The sequence below is a fragment of the Fusarium pseudograminearum genome, chromosome 2 (assembly GCF_000303195.2).
Source record: "Fusarium pseudograminearum CS3096 chromosome 2, whole genome shotgun sequence".
Classification (NCBI taxonomy): Eukaryota; Fungi; Ascomycota; class Sordariomycetes; order Hypocreales; family Nectriaceae; genus Fusarium; species Fusarium pseudograminearum.
The window spans coordinates 7,307,934-7,328,314 of NC_031952.1; the positions used below are offsets into that span (position 1 = coordinate 7,307,934).

Genomic DNA, 20,381 nt, shown 5'->3' on the forward strand with positions numbered 1-20,381 from the left:
ATAATTGAACGAGCTATGTGTTGAAGCCTCAAAGTTGTGGGAACATTTCTGCTTGCCTAACGAAGAAAATTCTTTAGGTAATTCATACAATCTTAGTCCTATCCTTACGTCATTTATTACATTTAACTATCCCAAAGTTGACCCTTGAGGTTCATACTTCTTTTTCCAGCGCTCAACTACTCTGAAATCGTATACCCTAAGACTCAGTCCTTTAATCATCATCTCTTCTATAAAGATAAACCAGCACGTTGCCTTCTTCTCAAAGCATCCTTTCTGAGATAAAGAGTAAATCATCCTTATCTTTCATGTATCACGGGCTAATTGCGATGTCGGAGCCATCGTAAGTTCATTTGGCCAGACCGGGAATAGTCACGATATACCATGACTTCATATCCTCGCTCTAAACACACTTAAGTATCCCAAAGAGGCAATACGTTTCTTCACCGAGGTCTACCATAATTAATTGACTCACCTTCTGTCTTGGTTACCTAGGTATATATATTGTGGTTCGGACATTAGGTTTATCTGTTGTAACGTTTATATCAAACAATATGGCGACGACAACTTCTCTTGAACTGGCGAGTAATCGCCCTGAAGACAATGAGGACATACCCTCAGAGAGTGCTTCTATCAGTGCTCTGCCACCGACTGACCGAGGCCGTGGAGCGTATACAGCTCTTGCCTGTTGCACAATTGCTCAAGCACCCATCTGGGGCAAGTTTTGTCATCATCTTACCGACAAGATCACAATCTAACGTAGTCAGGATACTCTGTATCTTTCGGTATCTTCCAAGAATATTACTCCGCCCACACAAGTCTTAAAGCCTCACCAAGCGCCATCGCGTCAATTGGTGCATCTCAAACGGGAATCATGTATCTCATGATGCCTTTGGCTTTCATCGTGCTCAATCGCTTCCCTCGTCTTCGGAAGTGGTGCGGCCCTCTCGGTCTCGCCATCACCATTATCAGCTTGACCTCTTCTGCATTTGTCAGTAATGTTGCTGGACTCATCGCAACACAGGGTGTTTTGTACGCTGCTGGATGCAGCTTACTATTCAGTCCAATCTCGCTCTATATGGACGAGTGGTTTGTTGAGCGCAAAGGATTTGCATACGGAGTTATGTGGGCTGGGAAGTCCAGTGTTGGCGTCGCCATGCCATTTCTATTCAACATCTTGCTTCAAAGATTTGGACTCAAGGCAACACTTCTGTCATGGACGGTTGCATCAGCTGCCATGACTTTACCTACACTCTTTTTTCTGAAGCCTCGAGTTGAGGTCAGCCGAGACTCACGACCATGCCCCATCAGCTTTGCGTTTATGGGACTGGCCTCATTCTGGATGCTACAGTTTGGCATTGTTGTTCAATCACTGGGATATCTGATGCCGAGCACTTATTTAGCGAGCTACGCCAATGCAATTGGTCTCTCATCGGTCACTGGGCCAATCTTGCTGGCACTCTTTTCGCTTGCTTCTGTGCCTGGATCTCTTATTCACGGCATGCTAGGTGACAAGGTCTCTTCTGCGAAAGTCATTCTTGTCTCCTCATTAGGAAGCGCACTCCCAGTGTTTCTATTATGGGGCCTCAATCGTCACATCAGCACCATGGTGGTGTTTGTGATTCTTTATGGCTTCTTCGCAGGGGGCTTCAGCGCAACATGGTCAGGGGCTCTACAGGAAGTCAAGGGAGACAACGAATTCATTGATACATCTTTGGTGTTCGGTATGCTGCTCGGGGGTCGTGGACTGGGATTTGTCGTTGCAGGGCCTCTGAGCGGTGCGCTAATCTCGGCTGGGAACTCGCTGGCAAGCGGTGACAGTCTTGGTTATGCGACTAAGTATGGTCCGATGATCATTTGCACTGGTGTTACAGCAATTCTGGGAGCATGGGCACCTATCTGCAAAATCGTCAAGTCGATTGGGATGGAGGGGGTTGCCAGCTGTGTAAGGGTAGCTTGATCGCAATATGGACATAGTAGCAGGAGATGAGGAATGAGAATTGCTCATACCGAGGACGGGTGATCCTACAATAACATGACTTTTGTTTTCCGCTGCCTACCTCTTCGTGATTAATGCTTCGCCATTCATGAGACCCAGTGAAGCATCATCGGTCTCAATCCACTGCTCCCAAGCCTTGGCCATCTCATCCAGTTCTCCTCCAGTCGCGGTGCCCATCTCAATGGCTTTCTCTCGTGCAAAGCCAGATAGAGAGCGTTCTTTCATTGCCGATCCTACAAATGGTCAATTCATTTACCCTTTTGGTCTTGGGACTCACAAGTACTCACCCCATGCTTGTTTATCTTCAGGCGTACTATAGCACCATGTCCCGAAACTCAAGGTTATGTCTTGACGGGAAGCTCCAGCTTCCAAAGCCCATGGGAGAAGTTGGCGGCCTCCTTTCCCTTGCCCTCCCTTTCCCTCAATGGTCTTGATCTGTAGTTGATGGAACTTGAGAAGAGCCGGGAGTTCAGGCCACATGCACCACATGTACATATCGCTCTCGCGTAGGGAAACTGTACCTCCAGACTTGGTTACCCTCATCATCTCCTTTATCGCATCGACAGGTGTATCCAGATGGCACAGAACTTGATGAGCGTGGGTGACATCGAAAGTCGAATCAGGAAATGGTAGCTCAAAAACATTGGCTCGTTGAAATTTAATGTTTGATACGCCTTGAGATTGGGCATAGTCCTTTGCCCGAGCGAGGATCTCATCCGATATGTCGGTAACCGTAACCTCTCCCTCGGGCATGTATCCCGCCAATGATGCCGAAATGGTACCAGATCCAGCGCCAACATCCAGGAGCTTCAGTTTGGGATTGTTTTTAACAATAGCTTGCAGTTTGGGCAGAAGGTGGTTGCTGCTGTTTTCGGCGGTGCGCCACTCATGATGCTTCACTTGAGCAGCGGCGTAGCCGTGGCCGTATTGATTGTGTCCTGACGCCATTATCTCAGCTGTATTTTTTAAAAAAGAATTCAGATTGAAAGAGTTTAGTATTTTTTAATGAGTTTCAATATTGTGTCTTTGTTGAAACCGATTTATATGTTTTTCTTTTTACTTGATAATGGTCCTACCCTGTTGCTTGTCGGAGCTGAGATGATCTCCGTAGTCAATAACTGACGTAGGTTCGTCTCAACTCCGGAGGTAAAGCGTGGGAAATCTCAACTCCGGTGATTGCCAATACGTGCCATGATATGTGAAAAGACCAATTTAGTTCAATAAATTATTTATTTTAACTCTCTACTAATTTCGACAACTCCTATGATAATCTACCAATATGAGATTGGCTTGTCGTCTGCAGATACAGTAAATCCGGGCTATCCGGTATGTTAGAACCATCACGATAGCCATACTTCTGTCCATGTACAAGTCTATTACATATAGTACTATGGCTATATGGCAAGAGCCCTAGCATTGTAAAAAACACCGAAATATTCTGGGAGTTCAGCTTAACCCAATTCAATAGTTCGCTTTATATACATTGCATTCGTCTTTTCCAACAAACTGTTATCCAACATTTCAGGCACACTCATGCGGAGTAAAAGAGCGGAATGTTGCCGTTAAAACCCTAAATAAGAAGCAATTATTCAAGATCAGAACCTGACCAGGCGATTCTCAGCTTAGCATAAGATGAAGTAGTCACGAAAATACCTGTCATTCGTTGCCAAGTCATCCGGGAACAATTCCCGAGGCTGACCTGGTTACCCCGTGGGGTTAAGCTGTGTGAGGGGAACATATCGAGCTTCCTTTTTGACCATGGATGCGTGTCCATCACAGATGATGTTACATTTTGTGGCTTGGATTGGTCACTTGCTGCATCTAATTGTTCCCTTTCAATTATTGCTTCTTATACAGTTGCTGCATCGTCAGTACGAGTATCACTTGTTGTCTCTTCAGTAAACATTTCAACAATTACTGTAACTTTCCCGAGCTACTACACACAAACGTCATGGAACCAGATGCCACTGCATCCCCTGGCATCTTCTCCAAATGGAGAGGTCAGACCGCAGAGCCGCCACCACCACCATAAGGACCAAGGCGTGCAACCCATTCGGCAGTGGCGTACAAAGCAAAGACCAGGTTTTTTCCGGACTAACGGTGTCGATCTTTGCAACACCAACAATTGTGCTTCACTTCACTCTCTGAAATAATGTTGAGACCAGTTTAAACCGATAATGCAATGGTATCTACTGTTGATAAAGCTCATATGTCATGCAAGATAAGTAAACTCCGATATTGGCATCTCCAAGCGAGATCGGTAACAACTCTAACAAAACCTTCTCCGTAACTCGGCCGTAAAAAGGCAGCGGAGTCTCCATCTCATCTTGTTTGTGGGGGATCCGACTCAACACTAACTCATTCTAATGGGGCTCGGTGGATCCGGCCTTGTATGTCGCATCGTCCCCTTGTTTAATGATTCTCCCAGTCCTCTAAACGCCCCCGACCTCGGCTCGGTTGAGCCTTTGAAGTGATTGACATTGAGTTAACCTTGACTGGCTGCTCCAGTCGCTTTAGGTCGTACTCTGAAGCTAGGATTGACGGAAAACACGGACTTGCCCCGAGACATAGTTACAGGCCATGCCCATGTCTCTTTATAAGTCGCCCTCCCGCTGCCTTTTTGTTTTGAAACTTCCATGATCTGCAGTGTAGACTTTCTTCATCGTTCTCCCCTTCAAGGCCTTTCACTACACAAAAGTCAATCCCCCAAAAAGGCCAGTAGCAGTGAACAATGGCTCTCAATTCAAGGGAGAAGGAGAGTGGTAACGAGTCGCCCGTGTCCTACGAGGACCCTGAGCGCTCCAACACCATTGGCGATGGTGTTGTTACAGACAACGTCCAGCTGGTTTGTCCGTCCAGTACAACTGACAGCAAGCTCATGGCCCGGATTGACTTCCATGTCATTCCTTTCCTGTGTATCATGTACTTGCTTGCCTTCCTGGGTATGTTCATCTCATTCTTCTTCACCATGTCGCAAATAACTGACTCATCGCGCAACATATAGATCGTGTCAATATCGCCAACGCCGACGTCTTTGGTCTCTCTGAAGAGCTAGGTCTCGAAAAGACAGAATACAACACCGCCCTCGTCGTCTTCTTCGTGCCATACATCCTCTTCGAGATCCCCTCCAACATTCTTCTTAAGCGCTTCAAGCCCCATGTCTGGCTGAGTCTGAACATGTTTCTCTTTGGCCTCACCACCCTCCTCCAAGGCTTTGTCCAGAACTACAGTGGTTTGATCGCCACTCGTTTCTTCTTGGGTCTTTTCGAGACGGGCATGTTTCCTGGTGGTAAGTTATTCATGAAACTTTTGCAAACATGGCGCATTTCGCTTACACTCAATCTCAGCCTTCTACCTCATCGGCATGTGGTACCGCCGACACGAAGCCCAGCGACGCTACTCCTTCTTCTTCAACAGTACGACTCTTGCTGGCGCATTTGGTGGTCTTCTCGCCGCAGCCATCGGCAAGATGAGCGGTGTTCGCGGTTACGCTGGCTGGCGCTGGATCTTCATCCTTGAGGGCGGTCTCACTGTCCTCGTGAGCTTCTTCTTCTACTTCCTGCTGCCCAATTTCCCTGAGCAGGCCAAATGGCTTACCCCCGAAGAGAAGAATTATGTTACCGCTAGGCTGCGCGCCGATCAGGGTCACGCCGGCGCCGAGCGAAAAACGACTTTCTCTGATGCCCTCAATGTTCTAAAGGACTACAAGATCATCATTGGTGGTTTCATGTACTTCGGTCTCATTGTGCCTGCTTACGGATATGCTTACTTTGCGCCTGGTATTATCAAGACCTACGGATACAGCCCTATTCAGACACAGCTTTACAGTGTTCCTCCATGGGCTGCTGCTTTCGCGTTCTCGCTCTGCGTGGCCTTTGCGTCAGACAAGGTGCGCCACAGAGCATGCTTCGCCATCTTTGCTATTCTCGTCGCCATCGCTGGATTCGCTACTCTTCTTTCTGTTCACGACAACCACAAGGTCCAATATGGTGCTCTGTTCCTCGTCACTATGGGTGCTTACACCGCCATGCCCATTATTGTGTGCTGGTTCAACATGAATCTTGGAGGTCACAGAAGAAGAAGTATCGGCAGCGCATGGCAGGTTGGTTTCGGAAACATTGGTGGTATCATCGCCGTGTACTCCTTCTTGCAAAAGGATGCACCCAAGTTCATCCGGGGCTATTCTATCTGCATTGCCTTTACGATTCTCTCCATCATCGCGTGTATCACATATGGCGCTGTCTGCCTGTACGAGAATAGAAAGAGGGCTGCCAATCCTCCAGAGAGGGAGCTAACTGATGACGAGAAGGCTGAGTTGGGCGATAATGCGCCAACCTACAGATATCTGTTGTAAATAAAAGTTGAGCATGTGGTTTGGTTTATACCCAGAGTTGGATAGTTGGTTGTTTTTGCCTAATTTTAATGAATAATGAAATATCAGCAACATTGGATATGATCAATCGTTCTTCTCGGATCCTTCGCGATTGTAACAATGATTAAAAGGGCCGATGGTTTGATTGTTGATGCTCATATTACCTTCACGCAGTACGACACGGATGTTTTCTCAGCCACGTTTCGTATACCGTCTCCGTGTAACTGAAGTCTTGGAGTACTTCCTCGTTTGCTTGAGGTTAAACTCTTCAGATACACTCACTGTATTATGCAAGCCAAAGAAGTTGATTAAAAATGAATCGATGCATACCTACAGAGTAGTAACGATAGACTTATATCGGTTCATTGCCAGTGGAGGTGAATCCTTCGCTATACCTATTTCGCACAGTTTCCACGATTGCCCCTCCTCTGGGCGCGCCCTTCACTAAATAACCTCCCCATCAACCCCACCAAAGGATCATTGACATTATAAGATAAACCGTGTCCTGCGACTTTCTTTGGGTATTTTGTTGTTTATACAAATATATTAATCTCTCACGGGTATCTCAAGACCGCTTCTATACAGCCATATCTAATATACATATCCAATGGCGACAATCCGACATGCCCGCTGGGAGGGTAAGTTCAACAACGCTCGTCGAGACTCGTCATGATGCTAACACCAACTCTGTCATAGACGCTCCCATAATTCTTCAGCTCATCCAGGAGCTCGCCGATTACGAGAAGGAGCCAGATGCCAACAAGGCCACCGTTGAAACCCTACAGGCCACAATTGCCTTCGCGCCATCCGACTCCCCCAATGCCGACGCCTCTGTCATCCCCGCCACCGAACCCATCTCGCCAACAAAGCCCGCCAGATGTCTCCTCCTTATTTCCCCCGAGGGTGAAGCCGTCGGCATGGCATTGTACTTTTACAACTACAGCACGTGGCGCTCGCGCGCAGGCATCTATCTCGAGGACCTGTACGTCCGAGATTCGGAGCGCGGCAAGGGATATGGCAAGAAGTTGTTGAGCACACTGGCCAAGCAAGTTGTCGCCATGGATGGTGTTCGACTTGATTGGGTGGTCCTCAAGTGGAACGAACCTAGCATCAAGTTCTATGAGAGCATCGGCGCCTACCCTATGAGCGACTGGGTTGGTATGCGGGTGGACAACGAGGGCTTGAAAAAGTTGGCCAACTTGACGGATTGATAGACCAAATAAAAGAAACTTTAATGCTCACAAGTGTGGATAATCCATCAATATTTGAACGCTATGATTTCGGTTTACCACATATTCAAGACTCAACATTATCGTCGGACTTTGGTGCCTTGGGTTGCTTGTTCTTTGGAACTTTGCCGTTGCTGTCAACGCCCTCGAAGATTTCAAGTTGTTGTCTCGAGGGAGCGCTAACGCCAGGATCGAAACTGCCCCAAACATAGACATTCTTTCCTGTGGTTGGTCTTGTCTCCATCTTGGGGCTGAGATGCCAGACTCTCTGATAAGCGCGGCGGAACCATCTTGGCGTCAGTTCTTTAAGGTCGCGATCTGAGTGGTGGTGGTATGGGTGATCCGTCTTGTCCGGCCCGACATGTGCAAACTGCGCGAGCGGATTGATGCGCTCGACTTTGTTGGTAGGCTGAGTGGCGTATCCCTCCCAGTCCCAGTCCAGGGTTGGCAACTTGTTTGACTTGACAACTCGTAAAGGTTTCGCAGCTCTCCTCCTCTCTGGAATTTTCCACTGCTCTTCCTCCTGGGCGCCTTTAGATAACTGACCAAGAAACTCCCATTCATTATTGCCGAGTGGAGGCATTACTTTGGGCACAGCACGTTTCCAGAAGTGTGCTCTCTTAGCTTGGTAGACCCTCTCCGGGGTTGGTTTACCCCATATGTTTATTTTTGGAATATCACTGTCAGGGTCAAGACCTTTGATACTGGACTTGGGCCAAGACATGTTCACCGACTGCTGGCGAGATCTCTGAGACGATAATAGCTTGACGAGTTTCGGAACATCCCATTTGTGATAGAATGTAGGCTCGAGGGGTTTCGGCCCACGTCTGACCAGAGTCTTCTTGGGCTCTTCTTCATTTCTGTCTTTTGGAGTGTCGACTGCGCTTTCTGCTTGTTCCTCTTTTATCTTTTGCTCCACTGGAGAAGAGTCGTCCTCGATCGTCGTTTCGGTCAACTTTGCGACTACCCCAGAGTCGGGTTTTTGGTCCACTTGGACATCCTTGATCATCCCCTCCAAAGCCTCCGTGTCGCTGGGAGCTTCAGGCTTTACAAAGTCAGAAATAAGGCTTCGCCTTCGAGATCCCTTCCTGGCAAAAGCGTGCATCAATAATTCCTCCATCCACTTCTTGTGTCCACTATTGGCCGCCCTCAGCTTGCGCAACACATTGGCGCCCTTGGCACGGTGTTTATCCCGTAGAGGGTCATTTCTTCGGTGACTTCGGAACTTGAAGCGAATTTGTGTAGTGATAGATGGTCGAATCGCTGGGGGTAGATATGACGTCTCGCGGAGGATATGTCGATATAGATGGCGAGGAGGGAGGAAGCTGGGGATGTTCGAATTTGGAAAAGGCATTGTGGAATGACATATGACCAAAGGAACAACTGAATAGAGGCACGAAGCCTCGCTGGAGAATTGCAATGGAAAGTGACAGACGCCAATGATTGAATCTTGAGGCTCAAATCGTTTAGTATAATTTTCGGTAACTGTTTACGGTAAAACCCCGGTCGGTTCTTTTATCGCTTCATTTCTCATGGCAAGGCGATAAAGAGGAACAGATGATTGACGCAATCCTAATACACTCTCTTGTGCTAAGGGAACAAATCATTAGGCTCTTCGGGTGTGACAATCAGTTGTTGAGTTTCCGGACCATCTGCATTCGGAATGATGGTGATGGGCAAGGGGCCATTAGTTCAATGACGGAGGAAGATACCTTGCCCATAGCAACTAAAAAGCTCCAACAGTGGGCATACAGAGTGTAGATACCGGCTCTTCATACCAAATTTGTATAACCGATAGAGTTATGCGTAATCGTGTATTCTGCTTTGTAAATTATATCTGGTACTGATTGTGCTATGCTGAAACACATTTACGTTAGTGGGCGTGACAATTAACGCGTAGCCGTTGAATAAATGGCTAGAGCATACGCTGATGTCCTTGCACAATTGCGGTCTATCGGATGGCCTCATTCACTGGAAACAACAAAGAGCGAGCAAGCGGTTATCATGGCGAGGTCGCTGGAATAGGCCAAAGCCATACTTAAAGGTGGGTGGGTCTCATGATGATTCCCGTTGAGGCCCTGGCTCGTGCGTTCACGGCCTTTACGCGCTCTACGCGCGAGACACGTCTTGGGCGCGATGATCCGCGAAACGGACACGTCTGGATTAATTGAACGCATCTTTTTTTTTTCTTAGAGGTACTCGTCTCGTCCCGTTCACGCTCGACAGCCGAGGGAGGGAGCGGGAACTTGCTGCAAGTGAGCACAACCGAACAAGTTACTTTGACGTGCATAAGCTTTAGTAGACTGAAGAGTAATGGTACGATTGATACTGATCAGGTGCAGAAACAATCTGCGCTGGCGACTTCTCAACTGTTACCTGGCATAGTGTTCATCGCCTCTTGCTGTCATCTTTATCCAGGCATATTATTCATCTCTCTTGCATAAACCTTTAATCGAAAGCATCCATCAATCGTGGTAATTTGAGTTCTCAAGTATTCAGGTACTTGAACTTCACCGGGCCAACTGAGCTCTAGGCGGCTTATTACACAAATTCCGCTAAAAGCATTGGTTCTCAGTGCTCTCCCCGCTCGTTTCTGGGGCACAATCGAAGTACCTGAGACCCTGGTCCGGCTGCATCTCACCTCGCCTGCACGACTTCGCCCTGGTCCGCCCACTATCTCCAAGTACTCATTTCATCGGGTCTTTACTCCATCTCCATCCTCACTTCGCAACCACTCAGTTTTTGTGCGCACAAAACCACTGAAACTCGACGACGAGGCGCATGGGCGATCCCGGGTAACCACCTTCAGCCTCATGCTGCGATACTTTTATACCCTACGATACCTTCCAAACCGGGTCATTCCATTTCACCTATTAATTCAACCTTGTCGCGTCCCCCTACTCATCCGCCGCACCCTTTCGATATCTTCTTTTTGTTAGCGCTGTGATGCTATCACGCCCTTGACGAATCTCTTCGAAACTTCTTCCTCACGAGGACTTCACTGCAACACCACTCTAGGGACTGATCCTCCCTTAATACGATATGCCGTCGGCATCGCAGTCATCTCAACAATCTTTCAACATGAGTCAACAATCGCAATCAGGCATGGGCAACTCGTTCCGAGGAGGCTACAATGGCGACCCTGATAATTCCGGTATCTATTCGGTAAACAGCACCTGCAACGTCTATCGCTATGCGATTGCTAACAGTCCTGATACAGGCATCCTATTCCGGCGTGGATGTATATGAAATGGAAGTCAACAATATCGCCGTGATGCGCCGGCGCAACGACTCATGGCTCAATGCCACACAGATCCTCAAGGTCGCCGGAGTTGACAAAGGAAAGCGCACCAAAATCCTCGAGAAAGAAATACAAACGGGCGAGCACGAGAAAGTTCAGGGCGGATATGGCAAATACCAGGGTACTTGGATAAAATTCGAACGTGGTCTTCAAGTCTGCCGCCAATACGGTGTTGAGGAGCTTCTACGGCCACTCCTTACTTACGACATGGGTCAAGACGGAGGCGTTGCCGGGCGAGGCGATCTCAACACACCAACGAAAGAACAAGCAATGGCCGCACAAAGAAAGCGATTATACAACCAGAGTGCAGACGGAAGAGCCAATGGCGTATCTGGGACATTCTTCAAGAACATTTCTACCACGGCGTCGCATGCCGTTGCAGCTATTAGCAAAGCTCGGTTCGATTCACCTGGTCCCAGGAGTAGTCGCAATGGTGCTTCGAGAACGGCTTCCTTTAGCCGCCAAGCGTCCATGCAAAACGGAGACGATTTCCCCAGCAACTCTCAACAAAGTTTCGCATCCGATTATGGACAACAAGTTGATTCGGCGTACTCGACTCAACAAGCCAACAATTCAGTTCAAATGACCGAACCAGATCCTCCTCGAAAACGCCAACGCGTGACGATGACGCCGGCCGAAAGCTTCAATGGATACGGGCAAAACGTGGATATGTATGCGGCAGCATACCCTGGGTCTCCTACGGAGCCGAATGAGTCGTTTATGTACACGCAAAGTGCTATCCACGATCGATCGCCAATAGAGGAGGGCAACGGACCTCTTGAACCTCTCCCTTACGAGATGTCTCCAGATGTCGAGAACAAGCGTAATGTGCTTATGGGGTTATTTCTGGAAACAACGGGCACTGATCCTACAAAAAACGATACGCTTCGAGGGTTCACGCCGCTGGAATTGGACATGCCAATTGACTTGCAGAGCCATACAGCACTACACTGGGCTGCAACTCTTGCCCGCATGCCTCTATTGCGTGCTCTTATTGCCGCTGGCGCTTCTCCGGCCCGTGTGAATGGATCAGGAGAAACGGCACTTATGCGAGCATGCTTGGTGACTAATTCCCAAGACCATAACTCGTTCCCTGATCTTTTGGAAGTTTTGGGTGGAACGATAGAGGCCCGCGATCACAAGGGGCGGACGGTTCTTCACCATATCGCTGTAACCAGTGCCGTCAAGGGTAGGAATGCAGCAAGTCGCTATTACCTCGAAAGTCTCCTGGAGTGGGTGGTCAGACAGGGCAGCGCACCCAACAGTCAAAATACACAAACAAACGGAAATGGTCCTAGCAATTCGCAAGCAGCCAGTCCCAAGATGGGCATTGCACGATTTATGACCGAGATAGTCAATGCCCAAGACAGCGTGGGCGACACAGCCCTCAATATCGCCGCCCGTATCGGTAACCGGAGTATCATTTCTCAACTATTGGAGGTCGGTGCCGACCCAAACATCGCAAACCGTGTTGGCCTACGACCACTTGACTTTGGTATTGGAAGTGAGAATGCTGAAAACAAGACCAATGGCGAAGCCAACGTTGAGAATGGCGTGGTGGGGACGAATCAGCGCAGTCGAGAAAGCAGTGATGAAATAGTTGCTTGTGAGTTTCAATAATCCCCATTCCATGAAATCGTTACTAACCATCCTAGCGATTTCTCATCTTCTATCAGAAACAGGCTCAACATTCCAGTCCGAAATGAAGGCCAAGCAAGCGTCTCTCGACACTCTTCACAGCACTCTCCGTACTACATCAACACAACTTGGCGAGGCTAGACGAAGTCTCGAGCACCTAAGCGCTACACTTAAGAAGCAGCAATTAGCGAAGCAGAAGGTCGCCAACCTATCACACGCCCGTGAAGCTGAGCAAGTACGCCTGATGCAGGAGCAGTCCCGAGCTTCACAACCCAATCCCTCATCATCATGGGAAACTGAGCTATCAGCTATGCTCGAGGCTGCCGACGACACATCAGATGGAGAGTTCGGTGGCGAGGGCCTGCTTCCCTCAGCAGCAGTCTTGGAAGCTCGGGTTCGTGCTGTGAAGAAACGTTGCGAGTCAACTCGCAAGATGGTATCGGCCCTTAAAGGACGAAGTCGCGATACCGAAGTCAAGTATCGTCGTGTGGTGGCGTTATGCACCGGTGTCCAAGAAGACGAGGTCGACGCTGTCATCGACGGTCTACTCAAGGCCGTGGAGAGCGAACAAGAAGAGCTTGAGATTAACCGTGTCAGGCGCTTCCTTGGCGGAGTTGAAGGAGTGCAATAGTACCGGCACTCACCTCTCGCCTCGTTTTCTTGCAGCAGCATGCTTTGCATCCCCTGCATCCTTTAATGACTACAACTCGTGTACGATTTTGGTTTCGTTTATACAAGGTGCTTTTGATACCCACTGAGCCCGAGAAGCACCTCCCCCGCTCGTGGTGGATTAGATCGATGGGCGTTTATTCATCAGCTGCGGCTGGCGTACTCTTTATCTGTTTTTGTTACTACTATCCTTGGTTCTAGTCTTCTACCAGGACATTATTTTGTCTACGAGAATCAAGTTGGACGATTGTTATACCTTGCTTTGCCTGGCGAGAGATCCAGAAGTATAAAGAGAGAAGGGGGATAGGATGGAATAGTTGGCGTAGGCGGTTTTCACGATAGGTGTATAATAATTCATGACACAAAAAGCATCAGTTCTAGACTGTTGGAATACTCGCTCATTCTGCCAAATTGTGTCTTGTCTGTGCCTCAAAAGATGTACACAGATCTTGATCGGTCCTGTGAAGAACTCCGATTTGTCGCCCATGATAAAACTCCAAACACCATGCAATGCCTTGCGATATATACAATGTTATAGACCTGTCTGTCGCCTCTCTTCGATCCAAAGTCAAAGTATCTAAGTGACGCCATTGCGATATACACCCTCCCATCTTTCTTCAACACCGCCGACCTTGTTTTTCAACTCGTTGATCTCGGCATCCAGCTCGTCTACATTTCGAGACAGAGCGCTGACCTCCTCAAATCGCCGGGAGCCATGTGCGGTTTTGATCATGGATTCAACCATGAATCGCTGCTCTTCCAAGACAACTAACCGCTCTCGGAGTTCCTTTTCTTCCGTCTCCAGCTGGCTGACAACCGTGCTGCCCTCGCTGGGTGCTTGCGACGACGTTTCAGTATCCGCAAGTTCCGAGTGTCGTAAGCTCGATCCTGAGTGATTATGCGAGGCGAGAAGCCGTGAGGCGGAAACGGCTGTGGAGGATGATGCGGATGAGCGTGAGCGGAGCAACTGGGGCAAGCTCTTGAGAGGCAGCATGTTTGTATGCAGGAAGCCACTCGCATATGTATATATGGCCGCCTGCAGCCGACGTTGGGTAGCGCTCTCGGTGGGAAGGTCGCGGAGACGCTTCGCAGCGGTGCCGTATTTTCCAAAACTGTCGACCAAACGTTTTCGAATCTTGGCTGCTTCCTGTATCTGAGCACGCGTCGGGGGAGGTTTGTTGAGGTCAATCTCGCCGCTTTCTTTCTTCTCTGGCTGTAAATTCAGCAGTACACGATGAAATGACGGTAAGAGCTGTTGAATGCCGCGCTCGAACTGTTGTAGAGTCTCGTATGCTCGCTGATCAGCAGGTTTGTGTTGTAATGAAGCTGCGAAATCGCGAGCGGAGAATATAGTATGTTTACAATCGCGACACATCCGAATATCTATACCAACTTGTCCGCCATTAGTTGCCGACTGTGGTTTCTCAGTTCCCGGGTGTGATTTGGTCGCGCCATTCGTATCACTTGATACGTTTAGTCCAACTTCTGAAGAACATGCAGTCTGCGGATCGCCACAGACAACACGGCCACATATGCGACAATGGTGTCTCCTAAACGTCCAGGATCCAAACTCCTGCTGACAAAATGGGCATTTAGATACAGTCGCATCTTCTTCCCAAGTAACGACTGATTGTTCGATAAGCTTGCGGGGATTCTTCTGCCCTGCTAATGATGTTACTGGACCGAGCAATGATCCGTTCGATTGCGTGAGATTTTCGGGTGGGTTCGCCAATAGTTTCGTGAGCTTTGTTAATCGTTTCTCGAGCCGTGAGATCTCCAAATTCTGTCGCTCGACTTTCTTCCTCCTTATTTCCACGAAAGCATTGGTGTGGTCCGTCAAGACACCTTGGTGATCGTTATATCCTTCTCTCGATTTAAAGCATGTCTCGCATACTCTCGCCCAATAACCACGGACTGGCTCATGTTTCGCGCTTCGACTCAGCTTCATCTGGTACATGGTATGTTCTTCGCAGAATAGTAGTCCACAATGTCGACAGTTGATGCTTCCGTTCAATGGCCCCAAACTTCTTCCACATGCAGGATCGGTACATAAGTCGTAGCTAGTCGAGCGTTGCCAATGTTGTCGCGTGATGAGTTCGTCGGGATCAATGGGGCCTTCGAGGGGGTTCTTTCCAGCAACAGTTGAGATGGGGGGTGCGACAGGGACGGACTCGTTCGACTCAAACACATCCAAGCCTCGTAGCTTTTGGTTTATAAGGGAGAGAGGCTGAAATCGTTTGGCCTTGAGCACCTGCTTGTCGAACCAAGTCTTAACTTCATCCTGTTCCTCTTCCGGTAGTTCTTGGTGGGTATCGTCAATGTGTCGGTTAAGCTGTAGAAGGGTCATCTACCAGCAGATATGTCAATACAGAATTTCGCTAGCCAGATAACAGTCGCCGCACCATTTCTTCGTTACATATTGGACACACAAGTGCACCGCCATCTGCCGGCCCCCCCTTTCCTTGAGCACCAACGCTGATGCTATTGCCGATGTCCTGGCCTGCAAGGTCGGGTGAGATACCACTGATGGGTGGTGATATTGATGACGAAGCTATCGAAATGCTGCTTTCTGAAGCTGCTAGTGGACTTGCCACTCGAGGCGCATTCGTAACTGGAGGGGTCGGGGGAGCAAGGCCCCTGCCGCTCCCAAGGACACGGCCGCCGCCCAGCTTGCGGCCCGACATGATGAAGTATTTACAAGGGCAAGGCCACTTTTAAAAGGGAGAAAGAGTGCGACCGCAGTTGGTCGAGCTCAATCACGAGCTGCAACGCTGTGGGAAGTATGTAGAAAGTGAGATTGGTAGATTGAGGGGAGACAACATGGATGGCTGGGCTGGTTACCAGTGGCTTGGTGCTCATGTTTGATAAAGAGGTACTTTGTTCTCAGCGCTGCAAAAGCGGTGAAAGAAGTACCGTCATAGCATGCGTCATCCCAACCCCCAAGAAGTTAGTTCTAATTCGCTTCCTCCCGTTCCCCGTTAGCGGCCTTATCGGCCATCCTTGCAGCTCGGATAAGACTCAACCTTTGTTACCTTTACTTTACCTTACCTTGCCTACCTTAGTCGATGGGGAAAAATGACCCCCATTCAGAAGCCGACATCAGCCCAGCCGGCGCTGGAATCTCCGGCATCTCCTCCCGCGTCTTCTACTCCGTCTTCTGACTCTTCTACTCCTGCCTCTGCCTCTTCCACCCCAGCCACAGCAGCAATGGCAAAGACATTTCCTCCTGTGCAGCCTGGAGGCAGTTTAATCCTCGCATGGCAAATCAAGCACAAGAAGGTGCTTGTTGTCGGCGGTGGTGAGGTACGTTTGAATCATCACATGTCATGCCGACACTCGGGCCTCTTGGTCTGCGAGAGTTCCATCGACAACGATTGTGCAGCGCAATTAAAATTTCATCGGTTCTGACAAAGCCTCTTAGGTCGCCGCTGGTCGGATCCTCAACTGCCTCAACGCCGACGCCAATGTCACTGTCGTGTGCCCCAAGTCTGGCCTGAACCCTGAAGTCGCCTTCCGAGTTAGCGAAGGTCAAGTCGCGCATGTCGATCGAGTATTCGAGCCCGAAGATCTGGATGGAGCCAGTATGGTCCTGGTCGCAATCGATGATCCTGCCGCCTCGACCGTCATCTGGAAGCTTTGCAAGGAGCGAAAGGTCCCTGCCAATATTGCCGACGTGCCTCCGGAATGCGATTTCTATTTTGGTAGCATCCATCGCGATGGTCCTCTACAGATCATGGTCAGCACCAACGGCAAGGGGCCAAGGTTGGCGGCTGCTATTCGGCAGTTTATTGCCAAGCAACTGCCGAAGAATGCCGGTAACGCTATCGAGACGATTGGTGAGCTGCGGCTCAGATTAAGGAAGATGGCTCCCAAACCTGAAGATGGACCCAAGCGCATGCTCTGGTGGGTTATTCACGCCACCTTGACGTGTAATTATGCTGACAATCAAATTACTAGGATGTCGAAAGTTAGCGATACCTATAAATGGGACGAAATGTGCGGTCTTACAGATGAAGACATGGACAACCTCCTCCTTTTCTACCCCCCTAACAAAGTCCCCTCGATGGATGTTCTGCAAGCCCTCCGCGGAGGCAACGATGTTAAGAAACTTGATGTCTTTGATGGCTCCTTCGGCTTCAGTGTTGGAGCATAGATTCAACAGAGCATACAGCCAGTGAACTTCAACAACTGGATGGACAGAGACGTATGGAGAGATATTGTACGATTTAGACACTGTTTTATTTTGGTTCAGGAACGGATTGGTTATTGCCGTCCCACGTTACAAAGGCGTAGAGGATGCCTTCACAGCACTTTTGCATAGGGATGGGGGATTTCATGGCAGTCTATTAGTTGTGGAAACGTTTGGGAAAACACACCATCATTCCAAATTGCAACAGTTTAAGATTTCGATTAACACATCATCTGTTCTATTTATCTACTCGCCTCCCCGACAAACTATGACATTAGTGCCCATTTTACGCCTTTTGTAATCCGAGGTGAAGGCTACTGGGTAGCAGAAAATTTGACCTCCTAAACTTAGGGTACAAAAATAATTAGCCTAAAGACTATAGTTTTAGTAGCATAAAATGACCTACTAATTTCGTCTCTTATGTTCTCAGCGGCCAAATCTTCTGGTATCGTGAGGGAAGGGTATCAGAAAACTTAGTTACTGGAACAGAACACAGCAGATTACACGTCCGGCTCGATTAATTTACAGTAGAATATCAATTGATTTATTATATCCTCTGAAATTCAGGAGGATAAGTTCTCTGTACCCTTCTAGCCTTTCTTGTACTTTTGCTCTTTCAGGATGGCGTTTCCATCTTTCCGCCTATCGCTAGTCTATTTTGTCGTCATGCCTCATAATTTGGTATCATAAACAAACTTTTTACAGCTTGAGAACAACCTGGTGGGTAGCGCTCTTCTCCTTCTCGTCATCAAAGACATTGATATCCCAGTCAGGCTTGTCTGAAAAGTTGTCAGTGCGAGTTCGGTAGCATCAAAGGCAGTGGACGTAGACTTACAAGTCTTAGGGATGTTGAAGCGCTGAGGCTTCTCTCCGAACTTGCTAAGCTCCTTGATAGCCTCCTCATCGAGCTCAACCTCCTCAAAGTTGGAGCGAATGCGAGCGGGGGTGACGGACTTGGGAATAACGACGTGGTTGTCGAGGGTGGACCAGGCAAGGATGACCTGGGCAGGAGTGACCTCCTTACCCTTGGACTTGCTGAGGCGCTCAGCGATAGCCTTGACCTCGGGAGTGTTAATAAGGAGAGGCTCGCCCCAGCTGTTGTTGCCGAAGGCGGAGTAGGCAGTGAGGAAGATACCCTTCTCCTGGAGGTACTTGACAAGCTCAGGCTGGGGAAGGCGGGGGTGGCGCTCGATCTGGTTCATGGCGGGGGTGACGCCAGTGTCCTTGATGATTTGCTCAAGCTGGTGAATTGTTAGAAGGGGCTTATCTCATGTTGAGAATAGAGGGGTTGTAGCTTACCATCTCCTTGTTGAAGTTAGAGACACCAATAGAGCGGACCTTCTCCTTGGGCAGCTTTGTGACGGCCTCCCAGGTCTGGGAGAGAGTCACCTCCTGGTCAAGAGCAGTCTTTCCGTCATCGCCCTCCTTCAGGGGGAACAGCTGGTCTCCGTTCTTGAAAGCAACGGGCCAGTGGATCAACCAGAGCTGTTAAAGGTCAGCCGGGTGTGTGAGATATGGAGACTTCAACTTACATCGATGTACTCCAGACCAAGCTCCTCGAGGGTGTCGTCGAGAGCACCAGCAACCTCCTCAGGGCGGTGCTTGTTGTTCCAAAGCTTTCCGGTGATAAAGATGTCCTCACGCTTGAGTCCAGGGACCTCGTTGATGGCCTTCTTGATACCCTCACCAACCTCACGCTGGTTCTGGTAGATCTTGGCAAGATCGAGGTGACGGTAGCCAGCCTTAAGGGCCTCGTAAACACCATTGCCGACCTCACCGGGGGCAGCTTGCCATGTACCGTAACCGATCTGGGGGATCTTCCAGCCCGAGTTGAGAGTGACAGTTCGACCGAAAGACATGATTGCAGTTGTTTATGAGTGTGTAGGTAGTTGTGGTAGGTTAGTGGTGTTGGTTGAGAAGACTCAGGAAAAAGTGAGTGTGGGTGCAGCTTTATAAGGAGAATTGTGAGCCGCGTGCCTGCCTACCAAGGTAGACAGACGTAACAACCCATCCACTGCTATCGCATAAGGAAGGAAGGACCCAGTTGCTAGCAATGCTCTGCAAGAACCCGGGTGGTCCTGGTGACATGGCTTGGTAACCGGGTAGGTACTCATGATACCAGAAGAGGCAGCTCCGAGGGCTGAAAGAAGTCAATGATTTGTCGATCGAGAAGCTTCTACAGAAACACCAACCACTTAGTGTCGTCGTACCTATCATCAAACACGAGTAGCAACACGCGGGGCAACTGATGCCCCACGTTCACCCATAATCCCATTGAATGAGATCATTTGCCCCATTGAGGTGCTAAGAAGCCCGCAATTTCTAGTGCGATTGCGCTTCCGCTTGTCGCGATTCGCATGAGAATGATATCAGTGCTCCCTCTCTGGCCCATGGGGAGACAAGCGGGCTTTCTGGGCCAGTCGTCCCGAGCTATTTGGTCGCATTCCTTCTACTGCTGGTGTCATGAGGGGTACCAGGGGACATTTGAGAAGCCATGACCATTAGAGCCTTCCTTGCAATTAGTTTTTATTATTTAGCTACTCAAACTGTCATGGTCGTCCATTTCTTAACCAAAATTATTGCTGTGCCTTGATACTGCATAATGCTGCTGTCGTGTAACCATTATCATCATACGTAAGCAGCATTCTGAAGCCAATTGGCGAAAACACCAATATCGCCTTTTATCAAGCTTCTATAATTGTACTATTAAGAAGCTGAAATGTGTGATTAAGACATGTCAGGAATTAGTAATTGCCTCAACATGCTGCTCATTGAGAATCTGGAGAACAAGATACTTTTCCCTGACTTCTCTTTCAGTATTTAACGGGCGTGACTGGCATCATACAAACTCTTCATCTATGCCTGGCCTCAGGGTATCAGAAGAATTGTCCGCTGGAAGCATAAGAGACAAAATTATTAGGGCAGCTTATGCCATTCAGACTAAGCTTCTTAGACTACTTATTCTTATACCCTAAGACTTAGGAGGC

The 20,381-nt window shown here is 48.8% G+C and overlaps 9 protein-coding genes across 9 annotated transcripts; 5 read left to right on the forward strand and 4 right to left on the reverse strand.

The window, feature by feature from the left end:
- Window positions 1-871: 871 nt before the first annotated feature.
- Window positions 872-1,957, forward strand: FPSE_10419 (uncharacterized protein; the record flags this gene model as incomplete). The annotated part of the gene is made up of 1 exon (XM_009263536.1): window positions 872-1,957. One exon carries the CDS (start codon window positions 872-874, stop codon window positions 1,955-1,957), a length of 1,086 nt encoding a protein of 361 aa, XP_009261811.1.
- Window positions 1,958-2,053: 96 nt separating this feature from the next.
- On the reverse strand, window positions 2,054-2,944 carry FPSE_10420 (uncharacterized protein; the record flags this gene model as incomplete). The annotated part of the gene is made up of 2 exons (XM_009263537.1): window positions 2,054-2,229; window positions 2,284-2,944. The coding sequence occupies 2 exons, from the start codon at window positions 2,942-2,944 to the stop codon at window positions 2,054-2,056; spliced, it is 837 nt and encodes a 278-aa protein (XP_009261812.1).
- A 1,783-nt stretch (window positions 2,945-4,727) lies between these two features.
- On the forward strand, window positions 4,728-6,350 carry FPSE_10421 (uncharacterized protein; the record flags this gene model as incomplete). The annotated part of the gene is made up of 3 exons (XM_009263538.1): window positions 4,728-4,938; window positions 5,001-5,285; window positions 5,344-6,350. 3 exons carry the CDS (start codon window positions 4,728-4,730, stop codon window positions 6,348-6,350), a joined length of 1,503 nt encoding a protein of 500 aa, XP_009261813.1.
- Window positions 6,351-6,975: 625 nt separating this feature from the next.
- On the forward strand, window positions 6,976-7,579 carry FPSE_10422 (uncharacterized protein; the record flags this gene model as incomplete). The annotated part of the gene is made up of 2 exons (XM_009263539.1): window positions 6,976-7,006; window positions 7,065-7,579. The coding sequence occupies 2 exons, from the start codon at window positions 6,976-6,978 to the stop codon at window positions 7,577-7,579; spliced, it is 546 nt and encodes a 181-aa protein (XP_009261814.1).
- An 85-nt stretch (window positions 7,580-7,664) lies between these two features.
- On the reverse strand, window positions 7,665-8,951 carry FPSE_10423 (uncharacterized protein; the record flags this gene model as incomplete). The annotated part of the gene is made up of 1 exon (XM_009263540.1): window positions 7,665-8,951. One exon carries the CDS (start codon window positions 8,949-8,951, stop codon window positions 7,665-7,667), a length of 1,287 nt encoding a protein of 428 aa, XP_009261815.1.
- A 1,727-nt stretch (window positions 8,952-10,678) lies between these two features.
- On the forward strand, window positions 10,679-13,167 carry FPSE_10424 (uncharacterized protein; the record flags this gene model as incomplete). Its single annotated transcript, XM_009263541.1, has 3 exons — window positions 10,679-10,762; window positions 10,818-12,504; window positions 12,554-13,167. 3 exons carry the CDS (start codon window positions 10,679-10,681, stop codon window positions 13,165-13,167), a joined length of 2,385 nt encoding a protein of 794 aa, XP_009261816.1.
- Window positions 13,168-13,782: 615 nt separating this feature from the next.
- FPSE_10425 (uncharacterized protein) lies at window positions 13,783-15,889 on the reverse strand (the record flags this gene model as incomplete). Its single annotated transcript, XM_009263542.1, has 2 exons — window positions 13,783-15,552; window positions 15,608-15,889. The coding sequence occupies 2 exons, from the start codon at window positions 15,887-15,889 to the stop codon at window positions 13,783-13,785; spliced, it is 2,052 nt and encodes a 683-aa protein (XP_009261817.1).
- A 391-nt stretch (window positions 15,890-16,280) lies between these two features.
- On the forward strand, window positions 16,281-17,358 carry FPSE_10426 (uncharacterized protein; the record flags this gene model as incomplete). Its single annotated transcript, XM_009263543.1, has 2 exons — window positions 16,281-16,508; window positions 16,627-17,358. 2 exons carry the CDS (start codon window positions 16,281-16,283, stop codon window positions 17,356-17,358), a joined length of 960 nt encoding a protein of 319 aa, XP_009261818.1.
- Window positions 17,359-18,093: 735 nt separating this feature from the next.
- Window positions 18,094-19,253, reverse strand: FPSE_10427 (uncharacterized protein; the record flags this gene model as incomplete). The annotated part of the gene is made up of 4 exons (XM_009263544.1): window positions 18,094-18,173; window positions 18,230-18,635; window positions 18,694-18,879; window positions 18,927-19,253. The coding sequence occupies 4 exons, from the start codon at window positions 19,251-19,253 to the stop codon at window positions 18,094-18,096; spliced, it is 999 nt and encodes a 332-aa protein (XP_009261819.1).
- Between the last annotated feature and the right edge of the window lie 1,128 nt (window positions 19,254-20,381).